Here is a 14213-nt window from a genome sequence, read left to right as displayed (position 1 = left end):
AACAAATAAAATTAAAAAAATTAAAAATTAAAATAAAAAAAGGTAGCTGGAGGTCACGCAGACCTCTAACTCCCACAATCCTCTGCTGCTGCACGCAGAAAGGGGGGAGACGGAAAAAAAAATTAGTAGGGACATTATCTGTATCTGGTAAAGCAACAAAAATGATCGGAACCAGTCCTCGGATGGGGCGGGGCTTCATCCGGAAGTGGGCGGGGCTTAAAACAAAAGTAGTGGAGAGTAACCGTACGTTTTTCATTGAAGTCTAAAATTGATGTGTTGATCAGAAATGGCTGAATTGATTATTAATTAGAAAACTATTTACAGAATTGAGCTTTGAGTTGAGTTTTTGATCACAAGAGTAAAATAATTATTTACAGAAGAAGTTTTTTTGTTTTGTTCTTTATAAAAGTTGCTGTATTTATTGTTACTGTTCAGCTAAATTGAGGAAAAATGTGTCAGGCGAGACATAAAAAATATTTTGTATAGTGTCCAGCAAATAATGTGTATGTGTGTATGTGTGTGTGTATGTGAGATAGCGTCTAAATATGTCATGTGTCATTGCCGAGAACTCTGTAATTCATGCGTCTCACCTGACTATGTCCATGGCCTGGTAGATGATTGATGATTGGTCGACAGCTATGACCTGTTTGGCACCGGCTCGTGCGGCGAACATCGACAGGATGCCGGTCCCACAGCCCACGTCGAGCACCACCTGCAGGACGGGAGGAGGAAGAAGAGGAAGAGATAGAGTTCAGGAAAAGGCAGGAAAAATAAAAAAAAAAAGAAGTGGGTGAGAAAATAAAACCAAAGTTCATTCAAAACAAGTTAATATACAACAACATCAGTCATAATTGCCACACAGCCAATAGGAGAAGTGGAAACTAAATAAAAAGAGAAAAAGAAATGAAAAAAATAAAATACTTAGTTTTATTCTGATCTTTCCGTAGACTATGAAGACGGGCGAAGCTTCACAACTTCCTCCCGCATTTTAAGACTTTGCTGCATTCAGGCGCCGTCTGGAAATTTGCCTTATTACAGCTACGTACAGCCAGTAAATGACATAAATATGTCACGTTTAGCTTCTACGGCTTCCAAATCTGTATTAACACCTGATGGTTATTTACATTGACGCTGTGTACGGGATGAACTCGGTAACTTCACCACAACTGCTTCTTGAATCCTTCATTTTTCTCCTGAGGAGCTTTTTTTTTTTTTTTTTTTTCACTCTTCTGCCTGAAATCAACTCGATTTCACTTTTTATTTGTTCATCTTCGCCGCTGTTAAACGACCGCGACGCTGCCGCCGTGGCGATTGTGTTTATATGCGTCTCCATTTAAAAAGCGACCCCCCCCCCCCCTTCCTCCCCCGCTGCCTTTTATGGGTTCACAGAGGGTCGCCGACACACTTCTGACACGACGGAGGCCGACCGCTCGCTCCTTTTTCCACCCGAAACTACAATATCCCGCTTTGTTCTCCGTCTACCGGCTACTGTAGGAGGAGGAGGAGGAAGAAGAGGAGGAAGAGGAGACGCTTTCTCCTCCGAACCTGACAGGGATAATGTACGTTCCCATCAACGAAAGCCTCCCCTGCCTCCCTTCCTCTGCAGCCTCATCCCGGCACTAACCGGCAGCCGCCCGTATAATGGATGGTCATGATACAGGCCGCCGCTTCCTGCAACTACAGGCAAAGGAAAAGGAGAGGGATGGAGGGGGAGCGTGGCGAGGGGAGGGAGGCGGGAGGCGGGAGGTGGGGGTGGGGGGGTCTATCCGTTATCGGGGCTCCGCAGTCGACATTCGAGGTGCTAATAAAGTCAAGCTGCGTTTTAAATCAACCACCATCGTGCTATTAATGTCTGTTCTGGAAAATGCACATGCCCATTTCCTGTTAATGTTTTTTTTGTGTATACCTAGCCAGCTTACTCACAACACACACAAACAAACAAACAAACAAACAAACAAACAAACACACACACACACACACACACACACACACACACTGCATTAGTTTTGGCTGACTCACCTTATCTCTGAACAGTTCGGGGTTGCGGTACATGAAGTCGCGGTAACTCTCCGTGCGCACTTTATCCTGTGAAAACAAAATAATAATAATAATAATAATTAAATACAAAAAAATAAATGCAGAAATATGTGGCTTAATATACGATTTAAAGATCATTTGATTTTCTTGTGTTCGTATGCTGATATGAAGCGAAATTCAACATTTGCCTTATCGCATCATGGTGGGGGTGGAGGGGTGGGGGAGGGGGGGGAAGGGATCTCAAACATGGCATGTAGGTTGTTGTTTTTTATTTTCCCTGTGAAGGTGCAGATAACAGCAGATCAGAACGAAGTGTGGTGGGTTCCTGGGGAATTTCAGATGTGGGATAAATACAACTGGAAGGGACTCCGGTTTTCGGTTTTGGGAGATACTTTGAAAAAAAAAAAAGTTTTCTACCATTAGTAATGGTGGATATGATGACAGTCAAATAAGCTGCAGTATTTGGTGTCATTCATCTCTGAAGCGCCTTTTAAAGACCAGGAAACCACCAATTTACGCTTTATCGATCAAAATCCTTGCCGACATGGTGCATTACAATAAAATAATGTTATCCCAGTCTATATATTTGGGTTATTGATGCATCAGCAACTGTGTTTCTTGTACATATTTCCATGTTTTAAGATTGACGTGAGACAAAATGCTGCGTAAGGTGAAGGTTACAATTAAACTTCAGATTATGCCGTTTGAAAACCTTTCAAACCCACATTTCTGTATAAAATATTTTTAAAAAATTGAATTTTTTTTCTTCAGTTTCAACCACAGAGAGACTAAATAATATTTATTCTTTTAAATCATATAACTAACACTGTTAATGACAAATTAAAGGCTGATTCATTTTTTTAAATGGAAGTAAAATACTTCACGTCTTTCAGACGGTTTCTTCAAACACGGACTGCCGGCCTGTGAAAGAGTTGACCGTCTACTACTGCAAAGCCCCCCCCCCTCCACCCTCACGTGTCCCCTCTCCTCCCCCTCCTCCCCCGCCCCCCCTCCACCACGTAAGGCTCTGATGGAGTTTACAGTCTGACGCACGATCACATTGACGCAAAACTTAAACCAGCACCAATCAGGACGGCCGACAGGAATATGTCTGAGCACTGCGGTAAGTAGAATAGGAAGGGAGGAGAGAGAGAGCTGAACCCCCCCCCCCCCCTCTCACCCCCTCCTCACTTCTCTCACCCCCCCCCCCCCCCCCCCCCCCCCCCCCACCGTGCTGACACTTTCAAGTTTCAGCGCTTAAAGGAGTGTAGAAATTAATTTCCCCGTCTGGATCGTGCACCACGTTACAGTGTTTCACACGAGAGCGCCGCACTTATTGCTGATTTATCACTTTTGAGAAAAATGTCTCGTCCTCTTGTGAGTTTTTTTTTTTTTTTTTTTGCGTAAAAGATGATGATTTTCATTTACGTGCTACATCGACATCTCACAGCCGAGCACGTGCGCTGACGCCTTCGCACTGGGAGATACTTCTGCAGCCCCGGTGGGGTGGAGGGTGGGGGGGGGGGGGAATAACTGGTGGTCAGTGTGTGTGTCTGTGTGTGTGTGTGTGTGTGTGTGTGTCTGCACAACTCAGACCTTCAGCATCTTCTCGTGGATGCCGTAATGGCCGTAGGAGCTGAAGTAGGCCTCGTCCTCGTCCTCGCGGAGCTCGGCCACGGCGCCCAGGTTGCCGCCGGACCTGCCGGTCTCAGCGTTCAGAATCAGATCCTGAGTCAGCAGCCTGAGAGAGAGAGAGAGAGAGAGAAACACCGGGACAGGTCCGTGTTTGAACTTCTTATATTAGGGACGAGGGACAAAGGCAAAGCGGGCAGATTAAAAAAAAAAAAAAAAAGCGCACAGCCTTCACGCAGGACAAAGCAGTAAATGGAGGAGATGAGGGGCATTCATCTTTCTAACTCTCTCCTTTCTCTCCCCACCACCCCAAACTCACTCTTTCTGTAATTTTCCCTTATTGCCCCCCCCCCCCCTCCCGTCCCCCTTCTCACTTTAACCTCCATGCTGCAGTGGAATTTTCCCTTCCCCTGTTCTATCTTTCTCCTTCCTCCAAACTTCTTCCACAAGGTACTCGAGTTTGATGTTCCCGCAGTACTGAGCTCACCGTGTCCCCCTGCTGGCCAGAGAAGGGCAGTGCAGAAAAGCAGCACACTACAGTAAATACAGTGGAGGCTCCAAAGAACATTAAAAAAAAGAAGCTAAAAAATAAACAAAAAAATTGGACAAATTTAATCCCCCTCCCCCCCCCAAAAAAAAAAAAAAAAGATGAAGATACAGAAAGGTTGCTGACTTGATTTTGTTCAGGTCGTCCATGGCTCTGGCCAGCGCCTCCTCAGCAGCCTCCGTCCTGTGCAGCAGTGCATCATGGGACACAGTGCCAGAGGAGCACGACCCTTCGCTGGCACAGAGCTCCTCGGGGTCTGACAGAAACACACAGACGGAAAGAGCAGTGGATTTATTTTTATATACATGTTGGCCTTTTTTGGAGCGTTTTCCTAGTAGGGACGATAAATGAAAAAAGACGGCGATGGAGTGAAGTGATTTTCAGTTGTTCCACATGTTATAAAGGGCTTATAAAATCATAATGGCATTTTCACTGTTGGAGGATTAAATAAAAATAAAAAAATTCCCCCTTAAGAACACAAAATAAGTAAATACTTCTTGTTCAGGTCATTTTTAGATTTTTTTTTTTTGTGTGTGTGTGTGTGTAAAATCAGAGTCACTAGTGGAGTTTAATTTGTGCCACACGCTGTAGGAACAGGAAACTGGGACCTCCCACATTAGATCCAGCACCTATTTGATTGAATCTGGCATCTCTTTAATCACTATGAAAAAAAAATGACTTGTAGGCCTGAATGAATTGTGTTTAATATTTAATGTTCTGTCGTTCTTCTGTTTTCTTCTTTGAAGTTGCTCAAAAAAACAAACACAAAAATTGCTTGTTTTTCCCATTTTGGATGCTTTTTTTAAATTCTGATTAAATAAGACGGGTGTCATCACTCCGGTAAGCTGATGCTCCTGCAAGGTGGAACCCCGACGACGAGGATGAAATGTCAATAAGAAAATCTAATTTATTACATTTCTTTAAAGCAGGAGGTCGATCGGATCCTGAGCACACGAAAGATCAACAGGATGTGACCTCCGGATGTATAGCTCCAACCCCAAACAAACAACAACTCGGAAAGACATCTGCTGATATCAGTTACTCAAAAATTAGAAGCTCAAATCTTTTTAAAAAACCTCGGCAGGCGTCGCCGTACCCGTTTGCAGCAGCAGGTCGTCCTGGAGAACCGGGCGCAGGAAGTCTTCGCTCTCCCAGGGCAGAGGGGCGTCCGGCAGCCCCGTCAGACAGGAAGCGCTACACTTCTGTCATCACAGATGGACGAAAATGAAACCCTTATTAATTCTATTGCACTTCAAAGCTGCTCTGCATTCAGTTGATTATCTTTCCACAATTTGTTTTCTAACATTTTTTTTTTTTTTTTTTTTTTTAATTATTATTAAATATTTACAAAATCACCATCGACACAAATTTCAGCCTTAAAATCAAAACGTCTTCGCTCACCGTCGACCGAATGAAGTTGATCATCTTTATGTAACCGTAGTCGTCTAAACCTGACGAGGAAACGGAAGTTGTCGTTGTTGTTTGTTTTTTTGGAATCGAAGCGACAAATTAAAACCTCCCGGACGCACGAGAGAGAAGCGGGCGTCCACTTACTGTGTTTTCTTATCACGTCCGCGAGGTCGACCCGGTGCTCGGCCGAGCAGTGCTGCAGGGCGGCCGACACCGAGCGGAGCGACCTGAAAGAAACGTAAACACACGGGCGGGAAAACAAATCTGGTTAATTAATAATAATAAAATTTTAAAAAAAACAAAACATGATAAACCTCATTTATTAAGTTTATAGTATAGAAATATGCTACAGCGCAACATACGGAAGTAAACCGATAAAACACTTGTTGTGTTTCTTTAAGTTATTAAAATAAAAATAAAAAAAAATCCAGAATTTAATCATCAACTGAACAATTAGTCCCAAAAAAAACAACTGTCATTGTTAAAGTTTGCAGGTAATCCTGAATAAAAAGGAATATTAGCTCACTGTAATTGTCAGGATGCACCGTCAGGTCTTTAAAGGTTGCTATGGATACGGCAACGTCCTCATATCTTTACCCGTGTGTGGCGCTCGGTCGTTCATGCAGTTTTGGAGACGTGAACGACGACAAATCGTTTATTTCGAATGGTTTTCTGAAAACCTACTTTTATAATCTCGGCTAGTTTCTCTCAAGTAGAAGAGCAACATTTTTAGATAATATAATCCACATTTTGCCAACTGGACAGGTTTGAAACGTTCATTCACTCGACCTTTATTTATTTGTACTGGAGAAATCATTGAAGTTTTGATCACAGCAATAAGACGGACGGCAAGATTGAACCACATTTAACAGACGAAGGGACATTTAACCTGAAAGGTGAATTCAGATCAACAAAACGCATGAAATAAGAAGATAAGAAGCATTAAAATAGAAGTTTATGTCGCTTGAGTACATCAAAAAGTACAGTTTATACAAAACAGATTTAAAGATCAAGGAAATCGAACAATGTGTGAATGGAGTAATTGATTTCAAGGAGATCCTGTTGTTTTGTTCCAGGAGTGTAAAAAAAAAAAACGTGAATATTCCTTTTGAATACTCAGCCTGCCCATTTGTGTGAAAACTTTTCAAACCTTTTTAATATCTGAACTGGGACACGCGTGAAAAGTCAAGCAACTATTTTAAAATGAGTAAAAGCGGGTTTGATATATTAAAAGCAACATTTCACGTTTTGTTTTTCTTACACAACTGAAGGAAAGATCAAAACCACCTCACCTGTCGCAGAACAAACAGGTGACGGACCGACTGTCGCTCTCCTCCTCCATCCACTGCCACTGCTCTTCATCACCGTCCTCCTCCTCCTCCTCTCCGTCAGAGAGCTCGTGCAGATCCTCGGCAGCTTCGTTACCGCCTGTCCCAAGTTTAAAAATAAATAAATAAAAAATAAATAAAAACTCGTTACAGAAGAAGCAGAAAGCTACTTTGGAAGAGTCGACGTGAGCTAATTGCAGTTTAGCATCAACGCCACGCAAACTGCTGCGAACCGCGTCGCGTAACGCAACGAAACGCAAAAAAAAAAGGAACAACAACTCATCACGCAACAGAAACTTCCGCAAGTCAAACAGAAGCGTTTTTTAAATGCCGCCGTTTCGTGTTTGCTGTTTACCGTACTCACGTGCGTTTGTGTACTCTGCCATGATGCAGCCACTGGTTTCAGAGGACTTCCTGGATGACGTTTTGATGACGTAAGGAAAAGGGGGCGGGGGGCCGGGTCGAGTCACGAGGAGTGCACTATCCGCACAGAACCGGCAGATGGCGCCAAAATGACGGCTTCACACGCTTTTTAATCTGCTCCGGCAGGTGGAAAAGTACAAATTGCACGGGTTTAACAGATTACCCACCGGGTAATAACACATACAGCACGCACAATTACACGTGCATTATTTTTTAATCATTTTAAAGTTCTCGCTGACAGTATGAGTCACGTGCACGGTTCATCTGTTGCAGCCCGGTTGATTCTTTCCAACCTTGGAATTCTCGCGAGAACAAAAACCTCCGTCGGGCCTCCCAACGTCCTCCTCCGCGCTTGGGAACATCTTGGGAGACCGCGGGTTCGAGTCCCACTCATAGCAACGATGACATCAATCACAAACACGGGTACGTGCATTCAAACACGTAACACTTAAAACAACACACTTATGACAAAATAAATATTAAACAAAGAACAATATATACAAAACTACAACACATAATACAAATTAAGATAAGATATTTTTTTTTGTGGACATCCAACTTCTATTCTAACTTTTGCAGGAGCCACTAAGTGGATGTATGCACTTTCTCTAACTCTACTTCACTGTAATATGATAGTCTAATGGTTAAAGTGCCTAAAGATGTTACTAATCTCCTTAACAGTGGATACCTGGTTCGATGTCCAGCTGGTTGGACCTTTCTTGCACGGCACTCCCTTTTTTTTTCCATTCCCGAGAAAGATGCAGCGAACAAGCAGCAGCGACACGTTCAACAGCTTTCACACTGTATTTTCCTCCTGGAAATGCACATTTTTATTTTAAAGCAGATAAAAGGAATCGAGGTCATTTATTTAATTACTTTTTTTTGTTACATCTGTGCTTTTACTAGTGATGAATAGTACAGGTTATAACAATGTGTGCAACCATATTTAGTCACAAGATGGCGCCACTAGATCAAAGAGGGGAAAAAAAAAAAGTTTATTTAGCATCAAAACAACAGCAATTCAGTGCTTCACATTCAGCAATTAATTCATCAAAAACACAACAACAGGAAAAAAAACAAAGAAAATAAATTAGAGATAAATTCATATATGAACACACTGACAGTATGACATTATTAGGTAGCGATGCTGTGGTTCGTCTGCCATCATGTTTATTCTCCCTGCATACACACGAACACACACGTTGGTGTATATGATACTCGATATTGCCATCTCAAAAAAAAAAAGAATAGGTTCAAACATGTAATATTTTTTATTCAAAATTAAAACAAATTGAAAACAATTCATCAAATACGTTTTAAACTGCAGGATTCAAGTTTGGCTTCAGAAACATTCAGTGGCATCAAAGTTTATTTAAAAATGTTCAATTGATGGAATCATAGATGCGACGAACACGTTAAGTTATGTGCAATAAAGACTCATTTTAAGGCAGTGGTTCAGCGTGTCAGAGCACACATGGCGAAGACAAAACCTCCCTGATGAAAACATAATGAAAAACCATAGAAACGAAACCCGAATGACCATTCAATAAGATGTATTTGTATATTTGCTCCGCTTTTCGGGCTGTTTTCTTCATAAAGAAGTCAACACGTTTAATATTAGAAAAGAAAAATTCAAAAAAGATTTCTGGCAGATGCCAAATTGATGGATAAATGTAGATTTTGAAATACTATTAAAAAAAAAACTGAGGTAAATGATGGTAAAGTGATGAGTAATGCAGTATGTTGTCATAGTTGAAAAATAACTGCAAAAAAGGAAGACAGAAGAAAACGTTTTGAGTCACATGTCATACAGAAAGTTGCGGTAAAAATTTTGAAGCGGTATTCTTTTTAAAACTTAATTTACGGCTTTAATCTGAATCCAATATTTACTAAGCACTAATTGTTAAGTAGGGAGTCGCTATGGTAACTAAATAAATGTACTTACAGTTTATTAACAATACATTTTTGTTAAGTTTACAGGAGTTGGACTTTTAACTTCAGAACACGGACACAAAGTATTCTTTAAAAGAAAATAAATACTTAACGCAGATGCAAAGAGGTGAAATTCACGTGATGGGTCACTGGCTTAGTTTTCCCGCGTCGAATATAAACGGTGACACTTACGGTCCAAAAGAAATAAAAGCTAAAATAACATTGCTGGAATTTGGTTTATCAGCGTGAACTGCTGATATCTTTCTCACCTCCCCGCTCTCTCACTTCCCTGCGGGTTTTCCCAGAGCGGCGATGGCCTTGTTCTCCAGGATCTCCGTCTTCTGCTCGGGTCGAAGCAGAGCGTTGGACGCCATCGCCTTCGCCACCTCCGGGACGGGGATGGACATGGACGTGGAGCACACGGCCGAGAAGGCGCCGAAGAACTTCCTGGCCACCCACTCGCTGGGCCGACTCTCCTGCCTGTCCACCAGCAAAACCCTGTCGGGGAGAGACAAATACATGGAGATGATTTTAAGAGATTTATTGGGTTTAATCAGGGTATTTAATAGTAAAAAAAAAAAAAAAAAAAAAAATTAAAAATGGAGATTTGACTCTTTTTTTTTTTTTTTTTCCTTAAAAGAGAGGACGACGAGCAATCACGTTTTTTTTTTAATGGTCTATAACACGATACAATTATGATCCTCGAATGTCATGTTTCACTGGAAAAGAGTTTCGGTTTTCTATCAAACTGCTCAAATTAAATCAAAACAGTCCTTGAAACATGAGTGAAGCGCAATATTTGCTCTGAATGAACGTGATCTTTCGCCCGGACTTGTTTTATTTTTCTTATTCTGCTCATTTCCTCTGAGCGGCCACAACCCAGTTTGTTTTGCAGATCACTTCCTGCTGCTGTTTAGGATGATGTTCACACGCCAAACAAAAAAACGTCCCGTCGTTAAACTGATAAGAGGACAAATATTTTAATGCAAACTCTTGGTAATGGACAAGTTTACAAGATGTCGCAATATGATTTTAATTTGGGAACTTTTTTTATTTTATTTTTTACCTCCATATGATAAAAATGAAAGTCTATATAAAAGTGTTGAATTAAATGCAGCATGTCGCTCACCCAGGTCTGTAAATCGCGTATCTGTCGAACCCCAGTGCCTCAATTTCTGCCTCCACTTGTCCCTGTAAGAAAATCAAATCGTGTTAAGAGACCCGCGGAGAAGCTTTGGTCGAGAAAACGACTTCGGTGAGTAACGTGCGGCGGAGAAAAGCTTCGGAAAGACCTTGACTTTCAGATAGAGGAAGTTGCTGTTTTTGTCGGCTCCCCTGGAGGACTGCAGGTGGAACTGCGCGCAGCCTCCCGCCTTGGCGAGCTCGGCCGATTTCATAATGTAGTCGTGATCCACCCGGACGAAGCCATCCTGAAATAAAACGGGAAAATGCTGAACGTGCAACACTAACAGTATCTGCTACAGTTGATCTGTGTGTGTTGTGTTTTGTATATGGATTTAAATTCAGTAAATATGCAAATATAATGTTTAAAATATGTAAAATTGAAAATTAGAACCCACAAAAATCATGTTCTGAAAAAATAATGGGTCATAACTGTGGATGGACAATATTTAAAAATGATTGTTTTATCGTCTTTCTAGTTAAAAAAAAAAAAAATTAAAGTGGCGGAACATTTAAATCGATATAAATTGTTTTGTAATATGTGTAAATGAGTGATGACAAATACCTGCAAGAAACAATCACTGCAGATCTCAATACCTGAGCTTATATATACAACAAAATCAATTGATAGGTCTATATTTTAATGCTGTAAATTTGATTATTATGATTGCAATTAGCGCGAACAGATTAAACAAAACCAAACAGGATGTTTGTGTGGGGCATGTTACCAATGCTGAGAGGGAGTCGAATGTTTAAATTTGTATGTCTATCTAACTTAGAAAATTGTATACGCTCGATATGGTGCGCCGGTTACAGGTTAGACCCTTTAGTATGTGAAAGAATAAAAACAAATGTAATTGTAATGTAACAGGTTTCCCTGATTCCTCCTTTTGCTTTTTTTTTTTTTAAGATTTATTTTTAGATAAGAGTATGCCCTGAATTTTTTGAAAAATTTGGCTTAATTTTTCAAAAATGTTGGACGTTGGGCAACTGTGAAAAAATGCTGTGCTGTCCTACATAAAGTGTGACACCCGGTCATATATATATGCAATATTTTTTTTTTCTTATTCATCCACAAGTCTAATAGTAACCCATTTACTACTGCTAATACTGTATAGAAATATTGATGTCTGGCTAAAATCTGCCGGGCCAAATTATCAGCTATACTCTAATATTTGCCACTGCCGTTAGACGAAAATTGCAGAGTCATCGCCTGCTGCTTAGTCATCTTTGCTGGGAACCAACCCCATCAGAAACAAATGAAAAAGTTAACTCGTAAGTTTCCTCCAACATTGGATGAAGTAGGAACTCACAGCCCCTGATTTGGCTTTGGTCGTTCCCAGACAGCAGTAGCCAACATCGTGGCCCTGGAAGGCAGCAGCATAGTCATCCAGCTTCTCAAAGTCAACCAGCTCTTGTGCCTGGAAGAAAAAAAAACAAAAAACAGCGTCAAGAAAAATGTATTTTCACAAAAAAAAAAAAAAGAGCTGTCAGCTGACAGGAGCACCATCCCACTGACCAGGTTTTCGTAGGCTTTGCCCTCGAAGGTGAGCTGTCTCCTTCCAATCAGAGTGATCTTGGAGAAGATGTTGCGCTCCAGCAGCTCTTGCAGCAACGCCTTGCCCGTTTCCCCCGAGGCGCCGAGGATGAAGCAGCTCTTGTTCTGCTGCCTGAAGTTCTCCTCCAGGGTCTTCATGTCCTCAGCCATGCTGTGTACCCAAAGAAAAGCAAACACGGGGCTCTTGTTAGCACTGTGCATATGTGCCTGTAATACTAATCAAACAAACTGTCATGCGGGTATTCCTACTTTGGTGTGTGTGTGTGTGTGTGTGGGGGGGGGGGGGGGGGGGGGGATACTTAGTGGATTCAATTAGTGCCGAATTCGTGGGAAGATGCAAATTATTCATAAACCATCTTCATTGTGTTTTACAAGGTGAGTACGTTTGCCTAAAAAGTGAGTGGATCTTAAATTGACGAATTTCTTCAGGGAGTTTGGCTTGATGTTCGCCCTTATTATACTTCAGATATCTAACGTGCAGAGGGGTGTCCGCAGGTCTTAACACCGCAATGTTTTAAAGCTCAACTTCACTAAGCTGTATTTTTATTGACATTTTTGCAGTTACGATACAAGCACAGTGAACACGTGTGTATGTCGAGTCTGCGATTCATTAAATACCTTCGTTTTTTTAGTGTGTTTTTTTTTACCTGATGTATTTAACCGGCTCGGGGTCGTCCAGGTATTTCAAAACCGCTGCAATGACAGCAACTAGGAGCGTTAATATTCCGGTGGCTTTTCCCAGGGTGGTGCTCAACACTTTCATAACACACGATCGCTCTGAGCAACGATGGAAAAATAAATAATGCTTGGAACACTTCCTGGTTGCTCGTTATCTATACAAACGGTACCGTCTTCCGGGCTTGTCGACGGGGCAACGAGGAAAAAAAATAAAAATAAAATACAGACATATTATCACCGTCGGTATGTCGCGGTACGGATTTACTGCAAAACTGTTTATTTTAATTATTTAGGACGATAGGAGCAGCAAACTCAACCGAGAAGGAGAGAATGGAGCCTCGTCCTTGGACCGCCATATGCTCAGCGCTGGAAAACGACGCATGCGCACTAGCATTTTCAAAACTCTCATCAGGAGAATCCCGAAAAATGACGTTGTTTTTTTTTTATATATATTTTACATATATAAAATCTTGCTGGCACAGTGCAAGTGGTGTTTTGTTTTTTTTTTAGCACCAGGGCGTAGTTGTTTACCTTGATGACGTCACATGTTGGAGGTGTGCTGGAAATACTAACTCTCCTTTTTATGAAGAAATAATATTATACGTATATATCTTTTTTTCTCCTGACATTGTTGCATCGAGGGGATTTATATATTCAAATCCATCTATATTTATTAATTTACTTATTTTCCACTTCTGTTATTTGTTATTCTACTGTCCTATTATTTCCCCGTTGCTACCTTCTCTGTAGGAAATAATGAGTACTTGTCTACAATGTTTAACATCAACACAACTGAAAACCGCCAGCCTCAAATATACATTTAAAACTCACTGCCAGCTGTCTACACTTCCTTTAAAATCTCCACTATTGCTTTAAAAGCGTCCACTTTGAGAGGTGGTGTAATCCCGACCACATGTGTGTGAAGGAACGTTTCTGGAGCCCGGACATTGAACTTCTAGCCGTGGGGATGCGCCCGTATTATTTGCAGAGGGAGTTCACGTCCGCCATTGTTATCGCTGTGTACGTTCCTCCATCAGCTGACGCAGAGGCAGCAGTGGACACCATCTACTCCACTGTGGCTAAACTACAGACTAAGCATCCCGGTGCATTTTTGGCAGTTACTGGAGATTTTAACCAGTCTGGATAAAGTACTGCCAACTTTGCACCAGTATGTGAACTGCCCCACCCGGAACAATAAAACTCTGGACTTACTGTATGCTAATGCCATGGATGCATACAGTACTACTGCCCTTCCCCCCCTTGGTAGATCAGACCACAACCTGGTCCTGCTGACTCCCAAGTATGTTCCTCTGGTGCAGAGGCAGCCTGTGACCACCAGGACTGTGAGGAGGTGGACACAGGAGGCTAAAGACGCCCTGCAGGACTGCTTTGAGTCCACGGACTGGAATGTGCTGTTTGGACCACATGGGGAGGACATCAACAGCATGACGGACTGTATCACAGAATACATCAAATTCTGTGAACA

The 14213-nt window shown here is 41.7% G+C and overlaps 2 protein-coding genes across 3 annotated transcripts in view; both read right to left on the bottom strand.

Moving 5' to 3' along the window:
• prmt3 (protein arginine methyltransferase 3) overlaps positions 1-7423 on the bottom strand; it is a 50796-nt gene extending 43373 nt beyond the window's left edge. Inside the window, exons 1-9 of the mRNA XM_069165651.1 lie at positions 7319-7423; positions 6919-7054; positions 5771-5853; positions 5618-5667; positions 5313-5418; positions 4343-4472; positions 3634-3778; positions 2020-2085; positions 591-712 (exon numbers count right to left, since the gene is read on the bottom strand). Coding sequence (XP_069021752.1) covers positions 591-712; positions 2020-2085; positions 3634-3778; positions 4343-4472; positions 5313-5418; positions 5618-5667; positions 5771-5853; positions 6919-7054; positions 7319-7340 — 860 coding nt within the window. The 5' untranslated portion in view covers positions 7341-7423. The remainder of the gene's footprint in view (positions 1-590; positions 713-2019; positions 2086-3633; positions 3779-4342; positions 4473-5312; positions 5419-5617; positions 5668-5770; positions 5854-6918; positions 7055-7318) is intronic.
• A 744-nt stretch (positions 7424-8167) lies between these two features.
• Positions 8168-13084, bottom strand: htatip2 (HIV-1 Tat interactive protein 2). 2 transcript variants are annotated; one of them, XM_069165653.1, is made up of 7 exons: positions 12697-13084; positions 12011-12200; positions 11805-11912; positions 10602-10739; positions 10439-10500; positions 9579-9807; positions 8168-9140 (listed from the first exon to the last, which is right to left on the bottom strand). In XM_069165653.1, the coding sequence occupies exons 1-6, from the start codon at positions 12810-12812 to the stop codon at positions 9591-9593; spliced, it is 831 nt and encodes a 276-aa protein (XP_069021754.1). In that variant the 5' UTR covers positions 12813-13084; the 3' UTR covers positions 8168-9140; positions 9579-9590. The 2 variants fall into 2 exon arrangements, with proteins under 2 accessions (XP_069021754.1, XP_069021753.1); XM_069165652.1 differs by having other exon boundaries at positions 8168-9807.
• Positions 13085-14213: the final 1129 nt, after the last annotated feature.

The sequence above is a fragment of the Embiotoca jacksoni genome, unplaced genomic scaffold (assembly GCF_022577435.1).
Source record: "Embiotoca jacksoni isolate LCO1_2020_lvr unplaced genomic scaffold, fEmbJac1.0.p SCAF_35, whole genome shotgun sequence".
NCBI lineage: Eukaryota > Metazoa > Chordata > Actinopteri > Embiotocidae > Embiotoca > Embiotoca jacksoni.
This window is presented reverse-complemented; position numbering and strand designations above follow the sequence as displayed.

Coding starts and splice junctions, on each gene's coding strand:
- htatip2 (XM_069165652.1), bottom strand. CDS start 12,812: ATGAAAGTGTTGAGCACCACCCTGGGAAAAGCCACCGGAATATTAACG. Junction 11,913..12,010: donor GCAAAGCCTACGAAAACCTG/GTCAGTGGGATG, acceptor TTTTTCTTCCAG/GCACAAGAGCTGGTTGACTT. Junction 10,740..11,804: donor CCAAAGCCAAATCAGGGGCT/GTGAGTTCCTAC, acceptor GTTTTATTTCAG/GATGGCTTCGTCCGGGTGGA.